Source organism: Ornithodoros turicata, chromosome 2 (assembly GCF_037126465.1).
Source record: "Ornithodoros turicata isolate Travis chromosome 2, ASM3712646v1, whole genome shotgun sequence".
NCBI classification, from domain to species: Eukaryota; Metazoa; Arthropoda; class Arachnida; order Ixodida; family Argasidae; genus Ornithodoros; species Ornithodoros turicata.
Window position 1 is genome coordinate 62,125,553 of NC_088202.1, and position 19,951 is coordinate 62,145,503.

Below are 19,951 nucleotides of genomic sequence, written 5' to 3' on the forward strand. Positions count from 1 at the left end.
CAGATGTCTTGTAATGAACATGAGCCAGTTTAATGGAAGGCATGGCTGAGGGGTGGTGTGTGCATGGGGAAAGCAGGTGGGGGTGGGAATAGGCACTGCTCGTGTCTATCCATTAGAAAAGCCCCCTCTCAAAGGTCAGGACAGAAGAAAGTTTAAAACGCAATGCAACTAAAGCAGAGGAGAAAGCGAAACCTGTGCGTGGCCATAAAGGGGACTAACTTTCTGTTCCTTCTGACATACTTTTCTTTCCCTGTCGGCTTTCTTGTGGACTACATGCAGGCTGTGTGGTCTGGCTTTGTTCGGTGAACAGCATGCATGTGGTTCACTCACAAGGGCCCCGAAATGTTTTACTTGGGTAACTACATTTCTGAGGTAGGCTGTATGCTTCAAGCTCTACAGCCTACCTGGGAAATATCACGCTTGACGCGGTCAGTTCAAGCATGGAGGTACTGGAAGGCTTCAGAATGGCGAAATTTGCTGTTATTTTACTCTGCTGTTGTTCCCAGGGGCATATTGCCAACCAAGCACTTCCGGAACTGGCTGCGGTTTGTGCGCATCATACACATTCTTCTTGGTAAATCTGTGCCGCTAGGTATGTTAGCCGAAGTAAAGGAGGAGCTTGTACGGTTCCTCAAAGAGTATCAGGCGCTGTATGGGAAACGACACATTACCTACAATGCACACCTGTTGATTCATCTTGTAAGCCAAAGTTAAGGAGGAGCTTGTACGGTTCCTCAAAGAGTATCAGACGCTGTATGGGAAACGACAGATTACCTACAATGCACACCTGTTGATTCACCTTGTAGACAGTGTGCGTGAGTGGGGTCCTCTGTGGAGTTACTCTTCATTTCCTTTTGAGAACATGAACGGTGTACTTCTAAAACTCCTGAATGGCGCGCGATATGTGGATAACCGGATAGTTCAGAAGTAAGAGTTCGAAGAGCTTATGAAATACTACCTTGTTGCAAACTTCCACGATCTGCGTATTGAACATTCATGCATATCCCTTCAAGAGGAATTTTATTTTTCTTACTTCTTTAGGCAGTGTTGCTATATGCTGGCTTTTGTTTTTGCACTATGTGTGTTTGTATGATAAGGTTGTGCTTCAGAAAACTTTGCAAAATAATACCGTGTATCTTTTATAATTATTGCTTGTGTATGCATTATCCCTCTTTTTGGTGTTGCTTCTTCATGAATACACGATTTCTGGAAATTCCAGTGCTCCTTGCGCACGTGTTGCATGCTGGAAACTTACTGTCATTGGCGAAGGGAGAATGGTAATTTGATCATACTTGGAGCTCTAGGCACTGCGTAGAAGTACAAAAGGACAGGACCGAGGCAGCAGACTACACACGTACACTGTAGTCTGTTCTCCTCGTCCTGTCCTTTTGTACTTTTACACAGTGCCTAGACCTCTATGTATGAACCTAACTCATAACCACCACCAAGCGCTATTCGGTCATTTGGGTTCTGGTTTCGCTGACCTTGACATGTCGTGGACACTGGGCCGAGAGAGGAGAAATCGAAGCAGCTTGGATAGCTCCCCCTCATTCCCGATAACACAAGTTCCCACTGTTCAAGGTGACGCTAAGCATTCTGGGATTTTTTTCAGTCGTCTATTGCTCGTTTACCAGCTTCGAATGTATCCTCTATGAGAAATTTGTACTTTTATATGACAACTTCACTTACTGAACTTCATTCTTGTTCTGTTAATACCCCACATTGAGTCACTGAAATGTACAGCAAGGTACTCACAGTACAAGGCCTAGTTTATCTCTGTCCTGTTATCACCGACAATATTAGCAAGTACAAATATTCCTTTGCATGCACACGTACGTCATATCTTCAAGCGTCAAGTACTAGTTGTCTAACTGCTTACAGAGTATGTATGCGTATTATGTACAGCAAAGAGCGTATGAAATGAGCAATGTTTGGCATTCATTTTAGGATGTTTCTTGTGGGCTTTTTGCAGTGATGCTATATCTGAAAACAATTCAATTTAGAGTTCTGGTGTGGAAAAACTCAATTTGAAAGTTATAAATATAAGACTTCGTTCTTTTGTATTGAATGACTTTCTACTGAATACATGCCACTAACACATCTTGAGAACAAGCGCGCACACATAGCTGCACATATGGTTGCTGACCATTATAAATTATGAACAGTGTTGCACCCGATTTGAATATTTGAAACGAACAGCATTTTAATTATTCTCCTAATTCATCATTATAATTTAGCAAATGGGTACTAAAGATAAAAACCACAATATTAGAGTGCAAACAATGTTACGTGAAGTGAGTGCGTGTTTGCGTAAGTGAGTGTTTCAGCCATTGGGGAGGGGGGCGCACTAAAATTTTGCGATATGATCAATGTTAGGAAAAAGTCGACATATTCTTAGACAGCCTATGCGCTGCACACAATACATGGTACGTAAATAAAAAGTCAGTAAGTTGCCTATAGACAGTCTATATGCCACACACAATACAGAGTAGATAAATAGAAAGTCAATAGGCTGCCTATAGACAGTCTATGAGCAGTACTCAATAGCCAGTATGTAAATAAGAAGTCCATGTGATGTCTTTAGAATTTCTATCGGTAATTTTCCATAGGCAGTAAATATCAATAAGAAAGCAATAGAGTACATAGAAAGTGCATAGAATGTTAAAAGAAAGTCAGTATTTAGTTTCATAAGGGTTTGGAACAAACGTAGGTACGATGCGGAAAGACGACAGAACGCTACACACTCAACCGCTTTGTATGCTTTGTGAGCTGCACGTTGTGAGCTAACGCACACATATCCGTCTTCCGTCTATACCCGGTGTGTGCCCCATATGATCGCAGCCACGTTCTTCACCGTGCAAATGCAACCTGCCAGCTTTTAATAGTTTTGGGATTTTCTAAGACGCGGGGAGACATTGCATCCCGAGCTGTGTTGTCCAACCACTTGTAACTCTCGTTCCTTTACACACAATTCGCATGGTGACAAAAAATGTGACCTAAACTGAACAAATTTCGGTATTGGATTCCGCAAAGCAATCATCATAAAGAGGGGAAAAAAAGAAAGCCGCATCCCATGGCGCTTCTCTATCTCTAGCGCTATCCATGGTGCTGCAATCCAGAAGAGCTACATTTCATCCACCCATCCACAGTGCATGCGCAGACGCGCGGATCCTTTTCTCTCTGCAGGCCCAGCCGACATTACAACGTGAGACTGTGGCGCACTCTGTAGGGTGCGGGCGGAAGCACTTTACTGGGTGCCTCAGACACTCTTCCGCAGACTCCAGAGTCTCTGGACCTACCATTTTAGACATTCACTTTAGAGCTAGCGCTGTAATGGATAATGTACGTAGCGCATCCCTGTGGACTCCGTCCTGCACAGACGGAGCGATAATCAAGGCACCGTTGCGGGCAAAAGCAGAGCGTGTGTGGAAGGTACGTGAGGACAAAAGATCAGTGTACAGGGAATGGTGCGTACAGGGAACCTAGAACAGCCTGGAGGGGAGTAAGTAGGCAAATGGAACATTCACTCTTTTGCGTATCATTATTGACCCAATAGTACGAATAATACATGTAAGAAAACCTTTCTCTATTCCGCCTCCTTTTCCTTTCAGATATATTGTGCCAACACAGGCAGAGAACGAAGCGGGAAGCTACTTGGTATGATGGTAAGTATGTGAAAGCAAAACATCATTCTTAAAAAAAAAAAAAAAACACCCTTCCTCAGCACTTTCGCGAGTAGGGCAATCTTTATTCTCACCTGTGAAAAAAGAAGATCACATATTGCAGGAGCACAGGCACTAGGTGAATACAGTGGAGCATAAATTGTGCCACGACAAGTTGGAACTAGCCTTCAGAGCAGAGGTAATGTCACTTTGAGAAGGCATTGTCTCAGAAGCTGGTCTCTGGTCCAAAACTCGTCGGGAACGTCTCCGATGCGACGCAACGCGAAACATCCTGGGACGGATTCTTGCGAAATGGGTCGTTGCAGCATCTCCCTAAGACAGGTTGAAGAAAGACAAAACCGCTTGGATATATCTGCTCCAATCGGCGGGGTGTGGTGCGGAGGTGGAGACGAACGAACAAAAGATGACGTGCCTCTCTCGTAGATGTGTTGTGTACGAAGAGAAGAATGGCGGGCAGTGTGCGTTCAGAATACAAAGAGTGGCTGGTTCACTCATGTTGCGTGGTGAAAAACAAATGAAACGATCGGTAACTAAAGTGTAATTGAATGTAGCTCTGACACCGCTGTACTAGGAACACTGAGTTCCAGAGTGACATCTCGTAGGGATGTCGACATCCATGCGTATGCGAATGCTGTATGCGACAAGTCGTTACGCGAAAGCGCGCGGTAAGTCGTACAACGTGCTATGCATTTTGTCGTACAACCTAACGAGCCGCTGGCCTCTGTAGCTCAATTGGCAACGCGTTGGCTTCCTGCCTGAGCTGGAGATCACAAGTTCTATTCTGATGACGGTAGCAATGTGGGGGAGGTAAACGATCCTTCCAGAACCGTGTCTTGGGGAGTTCCGGCGCAAGTTGAAAAGCTTGACGGGGCACGTCAAAGAAACCCCATGTGATAGAAATGTAGGTTTGTTCGCAGTCCATTATTGTGGCGCGAGCAGCATATCGTTACAGAAGTATGCTGGCACACCTTACGCGTAAATCCACTCCAATTGCATATGCCACACCCACAAATGGATTCACTTTCTCCGTTTAACGCGCACATCGTGTGGCGTCAACGCATTTCAAGAAGGCATTATAGACCACTTCGTGCTGCTCTTAAAGAGATTGAAATATTTTACCTCAAGTTACGCCAGGTAAATATAAGGATAAAAGCAAAAAAAAAAAAAACTGCGTCGTTGTGAACTGCTAGCAATCCAAGTTTTACACCTACGGATTTATAGGTGCGTAGAAAATCGGCATCGCCAACAACAAAACCCATCAAGCTCTTGCATCACTGCGTGCGTGGTCTCCAGCAGGGCGCAGCACAGGGGAGGTCACACACTCACGGGAACCAATAGAAATTATCGGAACTCTCGCTGCTGTGACGTCAGAGCTTAACTTGGACAGGTGTCCAAAGATATGTGTCTTGCCGAATCAGACACATAGAAAAAATCCACGACGACATTGCACCGTGCAGTACCACGGTGCATAATGTAATCAACGACACACACTAAAGTGCCACAAACGCTGTCACAAGAGGATTGGATGCTAGGGCACCAGCATGGGTGGGAGTTGCGCAATGACATGATCAACGTCCCACAAGCAGGAGTAACGTGTACAGGCTCAGTAAATTTACTGTCTCCTATAATAACTCAACAGCTTGGGGACTTGCGAAGAACATGGTTTCCCCAAAAACAAAGAGGGAAACACACACGTCTTTTGATACATAAAATGCTCTGTGCTTCTTTCAAAACGAAGTTAGATAAAAGCGCCAGTCATTGCCATTCTACCGATGAATAAGACAATGCAGGTATGCATTTAACGGTCTTTCTTTTCCTCAAGTGCAGTCTGCTTGATCGCTGCCCTCTACTGCGCTTCTATCTTTACCGCCTCTCTCTAGCACCCTGTGCATATCTTCTTCCCTGAGGACACGCGCCTTCTGTCTCTTTGCTTGATTGCGCATACGATCTCCAGTTTACGCTCCAAATGCTGTGCCTCGGTCTTCTTCACTCGTTTGGCACCAGGTACACCGGCCCAACCTGCTTCTTACGGGGAGGTGACATATTGGGTACTGAACGCGAGGCGGTGGCGTGGCTGGTGTTGTTCGGGCGATACGTGAGCACGAAGCGATAAACCTCGATAGTGCTGGCGCCATTCGCCGCGCCCATAGGAATGTACCTGTAGCACTGAACACTGAGGTGACCCTTAATTCTCTTTTTTCTTTTTGGTTTTTCGGTGCAGAGCGTTCTCCAACGAATAAACTGAGGTCCTGCGAAAGAACGATGAGCCTAGGTGACCTACACAGCGAGAGCGAGGGCTCTGTTCCGCACACCATCGAAAATTCTTGTCCTCGTAAAATGAGGGCATCACACAACTAGAGGACATCTGACGTATGCTACTTCCCTCGCGTCACCAGTGACATACAGCGGCACAGCTCGAGCATGTATAAGCGGGGAGTGAGAATTTATGTTAGAAGTAGCAGAACAAGTCAGGTGACGACGAGTTCAATTTCTCACCTTTTGTTTCGTTACAAACAAACAAACCAACGTCACGTGTGAATAGGTTCACCGTCTGCGCCTACTTTCTCCGACTGTATTTTTTTTTTTTTTTTTTGTAAATATCGAGATTCTGTCGAGATACTGTCGATTTTAGATATGGAACTTAATGCGGTATTGCAGTACACGTGTATTTCGTAAGGAACTATTGCTTTATACTTCAACTGTCGATATTATTTCGAAGCAATACTCAGTATTGTGTATATTGTATGGCACGTTTTGAGCCGTATCATTTTTTTTTTACATGGCACAAATAAATAAATAAATTCGATGGCAGAGCTATAACGTACCACGGGGCGAAAATATTTTGCATGGTGACTCCTGGTAGACAGCTTGAATGATGAGGCAGGATTTCGAGCGACGTTAAATGTCACCTAATTCGTCCTTTAAGCTCACAACACAGAGTGTGCCACACGCCAGCGTAAGCATGCGTGAGTTGTGTTGTGCCATAGCTTGCGTAATTTTGCGCATGCACCCACGAATCTCTGTATTGTTATTATTATAACTACTTTGCACATAATTTTATGCTACGCGTTTTCGCTATGACCTTGCGTGCGAATGGTACGCCGTTGAGAGTGGATGCGAGACGTAGAATGCATACCTGCATTGCAAATCTTAACCGCCGTGCGCTGACTGGGTCACAGCTGGCACACACGTCTATTGCATCCACCAGACAGCAATATTTTAATTCGTGTTTAAAAATGAAATCGCCTACACGCCTGAGCTGTGAATATGTTCACAATATGTATGTTTTTACGCAGAAGAGGACGACGACATGAGCTATATTGGCCTGAGGAGAGATATCAGAGAGATGTTTATATTCGGTACCACTACAATTCGGTAAGTATTCAGGATTTAAAAAAAATATATAGTCCATTTATTATGCCATTACTAGTAGTCCATCTTTGTAGTGAATATTATAAAAGGATGCTACACAAAAATGGTGTCATAGACAGGACATATAATGTAGTTACCAGAAAACGGAACCGTTGAAGAACTTAAAAGTAACTCCTGAGAAGATAATTTCGTACAAAGTACAGCTTCTTGAAGAAGGAGTGAAATGACAGTTTATATTCCACGAAACTCTGCAAGGCAGTCTATAGGAAGCGATCGTGAGGAATATTTTCGCTTAGCGTTGCCTTATTACTGCTCAATCACAAGAAAGCCCTGAAGAACTTGTGACAAGAGCTGTGACCTCGTGGGCGTCCGCCGATTTGCTTCCGTGGCGTAAACAGCACAGTACGACGTCGGAGCAGCGTAGAGAGCAGCCATGAGAGATCCACGTGATTGTCGCTCCAATGGTGTCCTCGCGTCAACCTCATGAAGTCGTGACGTCAGTTTCACCTATTCTTTCGCCGTCTGCTGGCGTCGGTGGTTACTAGCACGTCTGCATGTCCAAGATCGTGCGCGATATCCCTCAGCACTGATTATTGTTCTTGTGCAAGAACGCTTGTTGTTGCTCGTACAACCCGCCGCGACCAAGAAAGGACAAACAAAACTTTCACTGCTGTTATACAACTTCATTGCTAATTACGGCGCACTTTTACTAAGGGTAATGACCAGGCATTTTTCGCATAGGTCCCAACGCTACATTTTTGCATACATTGGAATAACCTCTCTACTTAAAACAATGCTTTGGAAAATTGCCGCGGAATCTAACGTGTACGCTCTGGAGAGTACAATATTGATTTACACTTTCAAGTCACCTTGCGCCTGCGGTCGGCAGTTCGATCGAGGATTACGGTCACCTTCAGCCAATACAGTAGGTATCACGCCGGTCACCGCATGGGTCACAAACGGGTTCAGTACAGGACGTGGAACGGTTTCTCCAAAGACGCTATGACTGCACACCTGGACAAGACAGAGAGCGATTGGCAATGGGCAATGCTGGATGCTTATGTGGACGCTTCTCAGCTCTGGATGCTTCTCAGCGCTTGATGCCTGGCTTCTTTCGAAAGAAGATGCAACAACGACAGAGATTTGTAACGGGTTGGTTGTAGAAAGAGGAGAGCATGGAGCGTGACTGAACGCAATCAGCGAATTTGTAGGGCACCGAAAAAGCAGTCGATTCGTAAATAGGGAAGTCGATCAGTTTCGTGAAGAACGTAACTGTGGCAGCGACAACGAACTTCGCCCGGGTGGAGCAGGGCATCCTGGAGGACCAATGAGTCACGTTTCCATCAACGGCGATGGGTAGGGAACTCGACGAACGCCTAACGTCCAATTGCTCATGGAGACCTGAGGTGTCCAGCGATGTCTTGTGGTGCCATGGCGATGCCACTGCTTCCAGGCATTTTTGAATCGTGATAAGTAACGCAAAACGTGATACAATTTCGCGATTTCAATTAAGAAGGAGTGCATCGCGAGGGACACATCTATCGTTCGCCTAGTGACCCGTACTGGTAGAAACAAAGAAAGAGAGAGTAGTAAGAAAACTGTACATCAATATGGTGCGCACTCGGAAAAGATGCAGACAAAATAAAGCCCGCAGGCCCCTACACGACCCCCTTGAGCCCACCGCCCAGGTGCTGTGGAATAAAACCACACAGAACCCAGTACTGTTTTGCTCCACCGTCCTTTGCAAACAAGTCACCGCCAGTCTGATGTATCGGTGTATCTGATGTATCTGATGTATCGGTGTGTGGCGGCCCGCGGACGACAATGAAGGCGTGCCTCTGCTGCCGCGCGCCACTGTGTCTGCCAGCCGGTACTCTGCCGCCGTCCTAGCGCGCGTGGCCATGAGCATCTGCCCGCTGGGACATTCCATCATCGCTTGCCAGGACACGTGTAGGGGGACACCACCTCCTCTACCTTCGGTGGCCCGAACGTCACTCGAACCCCCCACACCTCGGCAAAAACAAAAACCAACTCCAACTCAAAACAGAAACCAACTGAAATATGTCCAGAGAGTGCACTTCATGCTTTACCGGTGATCGAACACTCACTTCGAACCGCTGGCAAATCACAAGCGTGTCCGTGCCATCTTATGTACATACCAGAAACTCCTGATTTACTCGCGAGACCGGCTCTCACGGGTGCAGAGCAGCGGGGCCCCACAGCAACCAAAAATTCGTATCCCCCACCAGAGGAGGATCTCTGGTGCTCGGCAGCGCCGCTGCTCTTGCGCAATGCTATGGGACCGCTCGTGTGGCGCTGCCCGACTGCTCCGCTGCTTTTGCTCTGCGGCTGCTGCTGCCCAAATTGAGGTTATGTGACCCCGGCATAACGTCAAGCATAGATGGTCTGGAAAGCAAAGATTTCAAAGTTACCCGTCAAAAAGAACTCGTTACAAGTCAAATTACCGTGTGCAAAATGTAACTAAGTTAATAACGCAGTTCTTCAGCCTGAAATGTAACTCGCAGTTACTGATTTACTTAAGAAAAAGAACGCGTTACTTCCAAGTTACTTCGGACACAAGATAGCATTACGCAGGTACAGCGCGCGTGAGCAGTTGAGTTAGACCTTGAGTTGCCTGCGGAGGAGTGCAACACGCTTAGATCGTTTTCGTTTGTGTCCAACAATAGACCTCTCCCTGTTTGTAAACAAATGACGTCATAGTGTTCGACAGCGCCAAAATTTGGTAGAATTGAACTACGCTCGAAGCTAGAGGTGAACAAGGTCGCGCCCGAAAGCCACGGTCTTGAGGGGATTACGATATGGTCCCCTAAAAGGGACGTAACCCTCGGTCCACACGTTTCTTTCAATTGGAGGCAGCGAACAAGTGCCCGTTCGTGGAACCCAGCCGTCTCCTTCCGATTGGTTTCGGTTTCAGTCTGTCTACTAATGTCATGATGACGTTTCTTTGGTAGAGGTCTATTCGAACGCTTTGCATCTTACTCCCTGTGGGCGCACAATGGTCGAGCTTCATTTCAATGGCAGCGGTTCTTACTTCCTGAATAAAATACTGTCATTGATTGAATATCACGTTTTATGTCAAAAAATGTCATGAAGGAACCGGAGAGAAACCAAGAAAATGTGGGGACGTGAGTGAAAAGCGAGTTAAAGGTAACTTGGAACTTAACTTAAGTTACTTTGGCAAAGTTACCTGAAAAAGGAACGAGTTCCTCTGAAAGTTACCACAGCGCAAAAGTACCGAGTTAAGTTACAAGTTACCAAAAAAAGGAACTTAGTTACAGTAACGAGTTACTTGTAACGAGTTACCTCGAACTCTGCTGGAAAGAACGCTTTCTTCTTGTGACATAGAAAGTTGCCGAAGTTATGCAATGCGAGGCAATGAAGCAAGTCTTGTAAGGCTTAAAGTGTTTGTTGACAGTTCAGAAGGGCTGTGTGGGAGTTCATAGAATAACAGCATAGAGCGTGCGAAGAAATGGCAACGTAGCGTATACATAGAACTGCGCATACCTCCTCGTAATACCGTGATATCGAAACACATGAAACGATATTAAAGATACAGAAACTGGAACCGGTATCGAAAATAGCAAGTAAATGAAAACGAAATTCTACTACAGAAACGGAAATCACTACCGAAAGATCCGAAAGATACCGAAAAATCACTACCACTGGGGGTGTGCCCTCGTCAAGCAGCAGTCTTGTTGCTTTTAGGCCATCCCTTGTACATAGCCAGTGCAAGTTACATTCCCATCTCTTGAATAAATTCAATTCAATAAATTCAAATTCAAATCGTCTTGAAGCGGAAACGAAAACAGAAAGAAAAAGTCGAGTTTTTACGTACCCGAAACAGAATAGAAAAGGATAGTGTACCTGGTAACTTACGTTGCACTTATATAATATCGAAAGTGATCCTGCAAGTAGCTACTTTCGGAGAATACACCAATTACGAGTTTCGTGTAATTTATTACTTTACAGGTCAGATCATTAATGAGCAATGAGGAATGGCTGTACATCTGTAACATGCTATATGTCTTCTGCAGGGGAGGACAAGGTACATATACAGCATCTTTCCCGGATGCTGTAACCACGTGGACGGTCGGCGCGATCAGGGTTTCTCCAGAGGGTGGTATTTGCGTTGCTGGACCGCTACAGGTTAAAACTGCGATGGGCAACATACTACTTGACATCAGAGTGCCTTACTCAGTGATGAAGAACGAGCACATTCAGCTCCCCGTTACAGTGTACAACAAAGGCAAAACAGAAGCTAATGTAAGTAATACGGTTTCGGGAACAAGGGACAAGGCAGGGAGAGGCAAATGTGACGTGAATGGAAGACGAAACGTTTTGATATGTCAGTACACTCTTCTGTGAACTGCTTCTCTTCGGGAACTGCCATGGCCGTATGCGAGGAGGGATGGGTTCTGAGCTGAACAACAGTATACGTGCAGACCTGAGCCCGTTTGCACTAAGCTATTGAGGCCGTGTTACACCCGTGTTCGACCTCAAGCTTGTGCTCATGCTCTGAGCCGGTTGCATAATGTAAATTTGAAAGCAAATTTCAGATCGCTTCTGAGCACGTTCGCGAGTACAGTTTTCCGATTATGAGTCAGGTATCTATTACACGCAAATGCGTTCTTTACTTCAGTACTGCACTGAGTAAGAGGCACACGATGTGATCTATCGTTCTGAAATCAGATCATCGTTCTGAAAATCAGCTGTACGTGCGTTCCGCAGATGAAACCATGCTGGAAGATATTGTACTGTATACATTTACGACACATTGATATTTGGCCTCACCCCGTGTAGCTTAACGCGACTGACATTGAAAGGCGAAACAGAACGACGTTTCCGGCTTATAATGATGATGATGAATCGTTTTTTTTTTTGCGCACTAACAACTAAGGTCATAGTGCGCCAGGACACCGACGGAGTTCTGACTAATGAAACGTATGTGTGAACACTGGTCAAACTGGGTCAAACAGGGTCAAACACGGTGTCTAATATAAGCAAGGAATGAACGTACCAAATAGTGTAAAACAACAAAAGGTTTACGATTCCAATGTGTCTTAAGAAGACGCAAAATGTAGCCATGAGGATGCCAAAAAGTAGCCAAAAGTAGCCATGCGTAATAGATAGTAGCTACCGCAGTAGCCGTCATGCCACAAACGTAAGCATTTTATTTTAGAAGGACTTCATAATACAGGAACCAGCAGAAGTGAAACGTATAAAAAATAATACTGCAGAATGCGCACGCATTCATGAATTCTACCTGACTAGCTCTTGAACCATCTACTTGACGTGCACGGATTAGTGTCGTTGACAGACAAGGGAGAGAATATGTAAAAGCCCTCAGTGTTTATTTCTGAATCCTTTATCACCAAGCTAGCAGATCAACTTTCCATGTCATGCATGTCTCAGGTGTAATGGAGGGACGAAGGTGTAAAGGGGGGTGGGTGATGCCAGAGAATCGAACTTGGTTCACAAAATTGAGCAAGAGCATCAGTATTCATTCCATTTCTCAGGTTCGTTCTTGTGATAGTTTTATTTTAGGGCTCGAACTCCATTTCACCGGCTCTATAAAAATACTCCTGTTCGGCTACCAAGAATTTGGTTTCTCACGATTTTTTTGCCGCCTTTATACAGGGCGGTCCACCAACCATGATGGAAATTGATAGTCAATAACGTAGGCCACGGAGAGACATGCGGTCAAGGGATTTTCTTCTGCCAATAACTTTTGCCACATAACATAACATTTTTATTTCATTTCAATTGACGGAAAGTTAATTTTTTTAATTGAACTCCGAAATTTGACAAGGCAACCTAACATTTTCTTTGCGGATATGGGTTCCCCGTGGTCATTTTACTCAGTAAAGCACATAATCCCACTCGTTATGCAATGGCAATTGCCGAAATAAACTCGTCGAAAATCCGTGGAAATGAGCCCTTGGCTCCGCCTCTTTTTTGACGGCTCGTAGTTTGAGCGCAAAGCTGCGAAGAAAGGAGGTTACACTGACACGCCACACAAGGGGGGAAAGGGTTACACGCTTTACCCACGGAACAAACACGCACGGTGAGTGCGGGAATCAGAGCTGTCTTATCGAAAATGAGGTCACCCGACGGCTTGTAACCCTTTCCCCCCTCGTGTGGCGTCAATGTAACCTCCTTTGTTCGCAGCTTTGCGCTCAAACTACGAGCCGTCAAAAAAGAGGCGGAGCCCAGGGCTCATTTCCACGGATTTTCGGCGAATTTACTTTGGCAATTGCCATTGCATTACGAGTGGGTTTATGTGCTATACTGAAAAAAATGACCACGGGGAAGCCATTTCCGCAAAGAAAACGTTAGGTTGCCTTGGGAAATTTCGGAGTTCAGTTCAAGAAATTAACTTTCCGTCAATTGAAATGAAATAAAAATGTTACCAATATGTGGAAAAAGTTATTGGCAGAAAAAAATCCCTTGACCGCATGTCTTCTTGGGCCTACATTTTTTACTATGAATTTCTATGATGGTTGCTGGACCACCCTGTATGTAGCCAAAAAGTAACCAAGTAGCCAGCCAGAATATTTAGTAGCTGCAAGGACAAGAAAGTAGGCATTTTGCCGGAAAGTAGCCAGAGTTGGCAACCCTGCATTGGTTGTAAGAGCAGCTCGCATTGACATCTGAGCTGGACGGAGCACCTAGAATATGGTGTACTCGTACAGTATTGAGCAGTGTACGTGCCGTGCCACTGCCTAGAGTGGAGCACTTTGGTGATGACTGCGACGGAGGGCGCTGCACGCCGCAGGGGTGCTGTGCAGACAGGTCCGCGACTTGCCCGCCATTTGCGACGCTTCAGTTGTTTGGCAAAATGTTGGCGAGTGCTTCCTATAGTCGTGTTCAACTTAAGAAGGAAAAGAAATTACATTAAGAAATTAAGTTACACACGATTATACGTGGGGTGTTCAAGTCAAACCGGAACTTTCTGTCTCCTGAGTGAACAAATGGCTCGCGCTACTTCTTTTTCGTCGTTTTCACACGCGACAGGCCTTCGCGTTCACCACATGGTGGTCCAAACTTTGTGCAAAGCAGAAGACACGTGCTGGACAAGATGGCCGACAACGAGGTGAGCGCGCACATCGAACAGCGAATTGTCATGAAGTTTCTCGTGAATGAAGGCGTAAAGTCATCTTAAATTCATAGAAGACTTCAGGCTCAGTATGGCCACGGTACACTTAGCCGCAGCAAAGCGTTTGAGTGGTGCAAACGGTTCCTAGACGGCCGTACATCAGTGCAGGACGATCCCGGCCGGGGCGGCTCAGAGCCCAGTGTCAGAGTTCCTGAGAACATCCAAGTTTTCCACGGTTTTCTGGGACAAGGCTGGCGTTGTTCATGTTGATTTTCTGCCCAGTGGTACCACCATCAATAGTGCATATTACTGCCAGATTCTCAGGGATGTGCATAAGGCGCTGAAGCAAAAGCGGCCGGGCCTTATCACCCAAGGAGTCCTCCTCCTACAGGACAATGCACGCCCGCATACTGCGCATCTCACGCGACGCACCTTACAGGAACTTGGCTGGGAGTTGCTGCCACATCCCCCTTACAGTCCAGACCTCGCCTCCAGCGATTTCCATCTCTTCGGGCCACTGAAGGCGTTCCTTGGGGGCCTCCACTTCAGCTGCGACTACGAGGTCAAGAATAAGGTCCGATCATGGCTGCTACGCGCCGTTATGGATTTCTACGCTGCTGCCATCCAAGCCCTCGTGAAACGCTGGGAGAAGTGCATTAGTGGAGATTACGTTGGAAAATAAAAGTAATTTCTCGCCTGTAAGTTCATTTTACTTTTGCAAAAAATGAAAAGTCCCGGTTTGACTTGAACGCCCCTCGTAGTTCGGTCCCACGAGCTTGCTTGCCGTGCCTTCCAACGAATGTTTTGCACGATGGATACAGAGCCTTTGACACAGCACGCGATACAGCATAAGACGCGTGGCGAAGATGATTCCAGGGGCTATGTAAACAGACCTGGAACGCCATTGTAGCTGTAATCTCTTCCAATAAATTAATTTTCAGTATTTTCGAAGACTTTTGCGAATGTCACCATATCCCGCTAACATTGATTAATCTCAGCACACGAATCCGTAGGTAATCACTATGCCTTTATACACTATGCCCATGCACTTGCTACACACGTAGTTTCGCACACTCTCATGTTCTATATATTGTATCTCATGTCTATATATATATATATATATATATATATATATATATATATCATGTGTATACACAACTTCTCAAAGTTGTGTATATAAATCTGTCTGTAGAAAGTGTATAGAAATACACAATGTCTATACATGGATCATTTATTGCGAGTGAGAAAGGGAGACGCGCGATTGGGGGGGGGGGCACTGCGTAGGCTCGATTTTCTATGGACCTAGTGAATATCTGAAACCAAAACAAGTAAGCAACACAGACGTTATGTTGATAGTGAATTTATACTAAAAGCTACTCCTCACTTCACCGTTGTTTGTATGTGTAGCTGAATTAATCTTAAACACGTCGCCCTTCGATTTGACTCAGAGGCGAGCAGGACTGTCGGATTCGCGGGAGCTCTCAAAACAAACACTATATAGCATCTGTTCTTACTTAGGGAGAAAGCGTCACTTCCTTTCTAGGTGCGCTTTTTCAACTTCGGAGCCCTGGTATCCTTTTTTGTTTGTTTGTTTATTTGTTTTTCTATTTTAAACCCATTGTCCGTTAGGCGAAGTCCGGGAAACCAACAAAGAAACGGGGCGGGAGAAAATGAAATGTGTGGTGGAAGAGGATGATAAAAAAAAAGAAAAGAAAAAATGTATGTCAGAAGGAAAAATTCTGATTTGTACTGAAAACCTGTGGTTTAAGCGAAAATCTGTGGGACGCATGCAGTCCGACGCTAAGCAGTGGCCTACGACGAGCACCAACGGGAAGCAGACGACACAGCAATATACATACTGCGCAAGCACAAAGTCATTCTCGCTCGGTCGAGTATGGAATATTATTTTCTCCTCGCTTTACCCCCGACTGATCGATTTCCGGTTCGGTGACGCACTTCCGCATAGCTCGGGGTCTGCTCCGAGCGAATAAACATAAACGCCCTCAGTCGCTCGGCAGTCAGGCTGATAATGCCGATCAATTTGATCTTAACAGCTGGATATTTTTAAGTTCTCATTACAATCCCTCTGTAACATTTAAGCCCATGTCCTAACACTCGCATGGAAATTCGACTGAAGACCCAACCTTCTTGAGAGCACAAGTTTATCAAAAACGTTATTAAATTATAGTCACAGATACACGTTTTATAAAGTAGTTGGTTGCAGTAACTAGTTACGCAAAAAGTAATTACTTATAGTACCTCAGTTACTAATTAGTTACTTTACAGATCTGGTGGTGACTCTCCTTCTGTTCCCCATGATCAAGTGCTCGTGTTCATACAGGCACGCGTCATCAAATCGGTTGTCGTCGTGACGTCATTCCTGACGTGTAGGACAATTCGTAGTGACAGGCGAGAGGATTTCACGTCTGAACAGATTGAAATGGTGCCTGTTTTCTACTGTTTTTATGCTTTCAATGTGAAGACGTGTGCACGGTCCTTGTAGTTCAATTCCAAAATAAAATTCCCATGTGATCAGAGTGGTTTTGTGAACGCCAAAATCACCATACTATTTTTCTTCCTATTTCTCTCTCTGACGGGCCATGTGGAATATTTGCAGTGCAACTAACGAATGACTTCGGAAGTTATAATACCAGGTGTACTCCGTCCGAGGAGCAATTGTCACAGAAGTGAACGCGATGTTGATGTTGACCTTGGCGGAAAAAAAAATAATAATAATACGGAGAGATTCAATTCGTCACGCACCGAATTCGGCTACTCCCATGTCACCGTATATGTATGTATACATATGTAAACCAACCAATGATGACAGCATCGCTCGCAGTGCAATATTGATTGTGCCTATTCAGAGAAAATTCGTGCCTTATTGGGCATCTTTTAGTGCCTTGTTAGGCGCCTAAAACGCGTTTTTAGTGCCTTAAAATCCACACTCTACTAATAAGACAAGCCCTTCGCCTCCGGCAGGCGATTTTGCTTTTCACTTGTGAAAATAATAGCGGTTGTTATATTCAAAAATATGAGGTGGCGTAATGCAAAGTGCAATGCTTTTTGTTTTTGTTTGTTTTAGGTGACAGTTTTTCTGCACAAAACTCCTGGAATCTGCACTAGAACAAGTGGAGGAAGTCGCTCGGACAAGATGAACCTGACAGTCCCTTCTGGCAGAGGAATAACAGTTATTTTTCCAATGGCAGCCATCGAGACCGGTCAGGCAACGATCCATGCCACAGCCACATCGCAAGGAATGGACTCATTGATGCTCCCCTTACGTGTAGAGGTAATCGCAAAGAAGTAGAGCTGCTTCTTGCCGACGTTGACTGTAAAATAAAAACGGTAAAGTCGACGATGTAAAGCTAACGACGATAACGTCATCTCCCATACGCGATGTGATCGAGTGCGCATCCTCTGACGTGCTTATCCGCAGGAGCGACTCTAACGGGCGGACTTTGTCGGCGGAGACACGAACGCGGACAGGGCAACGTCAGCGCAAGTTGAGTTCAATATGACCGTTCGAGCCTTACCTCAAGACTTCTGGCGTGTGCGCTGCGTTTAGGGAATACTATGTTTGGTCGCCACAGAATATTCCTCATTAACGCGTTAGCATTATAGTCCTCGCTACGCAAGAATCGCGGCGTGATCTATCTGTCGCCACAGCGCGGCGTGCATGCGCGGAGAGTGGAGGGGGAGGAGAGGGCGCGTGGACTGCGACGCGCGACGCCGCCAAGCCCCGCACAGCTCCCAATAGAACTCATAGTTGAGATAATTCAAGCAACACTGGGCATGCAACCAATGAAAATGAACGACGATGCCTACCATTCGGACAATCAGGAGTCTCAGCGTTTGGCTCGCTTTTAGGCCGATCCTAGCTACAATCAGCGTTTACTGGTTTCCATATCTGACGCTCGTTATGGGGTGCGTAGGTATAGTTCATTCTAAAGTCAATGCATCGAAGAAGGTACCGCTATCGATTTTCTGTCTTTTAGTTTTATTTCTGTAGATAAACGAGACCCCCCCCCCCCCCCCCGCCAGTCAACCACGTTTTGGCCGTCGCAGCATCAGTATCCTTGCGTCGGTCCGGCGATGGCAGCACTTTCCGAGTTTCAGTGAGTTTAGTGCTTATCCTAGACGGTTTAGAGTACCCTGACCTTGCAAAATACCAGAATCACAAGACGCACGAAGCGGCCATGCTGCGGCCATGGTTCGTCCGCGGTCGCGGCGACAAAAAGAAAGAGATTGCAATACATTATTCGTTGCAGTGACTTTAGCGCACACAATTGATGTTATATCTGTTGCACTCGCGTCTCCGCCGATAAAGTCGCTCGAGTGGACACCCGGTCGGAGTGCTACCCAACCATGAGGCTGTCGGTTGCCAACTATTCATACAATTTGACATTGGGAAGTTGCTAATTTTACGTCGTTTTTGCACACAGACACTTGAAATTACATGTTTACATCCAACAAATTTTATGGGTAAAATGAGTAGATGGTTGAGTTTCCCATGATCGTGCCGAGCACTCACCAAATACTTGTAGTTGCTGCAGAGATTTGCTCCACGTAGCTACCAACCTCACTTATGTGGTCGAGACCTATAGTGAAACCTCACTTCGGTGGACTCACTTTCGACAGACAACGCAATAGTCGTGCTACCGTCGTTTAGATACCATGTTGTGCTATATAATGCATTACATTCCTCGTAGAGATAGTGAAAGAAACGTTCCATTGTTTTCTTTTTTTTCCACAGTCAGCTAAGATGCTGCCCGGTATCCTTACACTTCTCCTGATCACCATTTTGAATTTGTTACCTCCAGTAATTTATGTTTGGATTCGATAGACGACAGTTACACGGCTCCGTATAACTGCAGATATATACCTTTTTAGACAAAGCATCTGAAAAGGGACAGTATTTATCTATCGACTGGGAGTCGTCATATGAAATGCGTTAGCTGTGATGCCTGAAATAATACATAATCTCTCCTTAAATTTTTGCACCAGTAGCCCATGTAGCCATGTGACATTCATGCAGGTGTATACAGGGTGTCCTAGCTAAATGCGAACATATTTTTTAAAAATACATATTTCACTTTTTTCGAGATGAAATCAATTGCAATATAGCCTATGCTGAACGGCACTCCTTAGGATGGGACTAGCAAACTCTTAAGGCAATGTTTCAATTAACTTTTTAATTACGTAGCAGCGTTAGAATAACGTTAGCTATGCTAGGGGAAGTCTAGGGGACGAGTACGGAACAATAGAGCTACCTTGTTAGACGTGTAACAGACATTCCCAAACTTTACAACTTCAAGTCTTTCAGACGTATACTAGCGCACCTTGTGCTGCCTGGGACAAGTCGTTACGCGAAACTGTGCGACCCGTCGCGTGACGTGTCTTGCATTTTGTTGTACTGAGGTGTGCTTCTTCCTGTGATATATGCCTTATCAAGAGACATTCCAGGATTGCTTTGAGTATTTCTATAACGTAAGAAACAACGTAGGGTTGCAACCTGCGGCAATGGTCATTCACAGCGCAAAAACTGAAAATTACCGATTGTGATGAATGAGTATGGTAGGGACGATTGTCTTCCGTTAATATGATGACGTCTTGATCATTATGAAATTATTTCTATCATGATTAGTCAAGAACATTTCGTTTTCGTTGAACAGCAGGACTTTTCTCATTGGTCTAGCAAGGGGCGAATGAATAATGACCTAATAAAGTACAGCCTCAATCTCTTATATTTTAAGTTCAGTGTTCTTGATTCGCTACC

General features: G+C 45.2%; 1 protein-coding gene across 3 annotated transcripts in view; it reads left to right on the forward strand.

The window, feature by feature from the left end:
* Positions 1 to 19,951, forward strand: part of LOC135385487 (complement C3-like) — a 290,804-nt gene that overhangs the window by 92,465 nt on the left and 178,388 nt on the right. For all 3 annotated transcript variants that reach the window (XM_064614824.1, XM_064614823.1, XM_064614825.1), the window contains 4 exons: positions 3,612 to 3,665; positions 6,980 to 7,058; positions 11,111 to 11,339; positions 17,258 to 17,464. In XM_064614824.1, coding sequence (XP_064470894.1) covers positions 3,612 to 3,665; positions 6,980 to 7,058; positions 11,111 to 11,339; positions 17,258 to 17,464 — 569 coding nt within the window. The remainder of the gene's footprint in view (positions 1 to 3,611; positions 3,666 to 6,979; positions 7,059 to 11,110; positions 11,340 to 17,257; positions 17,465 to 19,951) is intronic.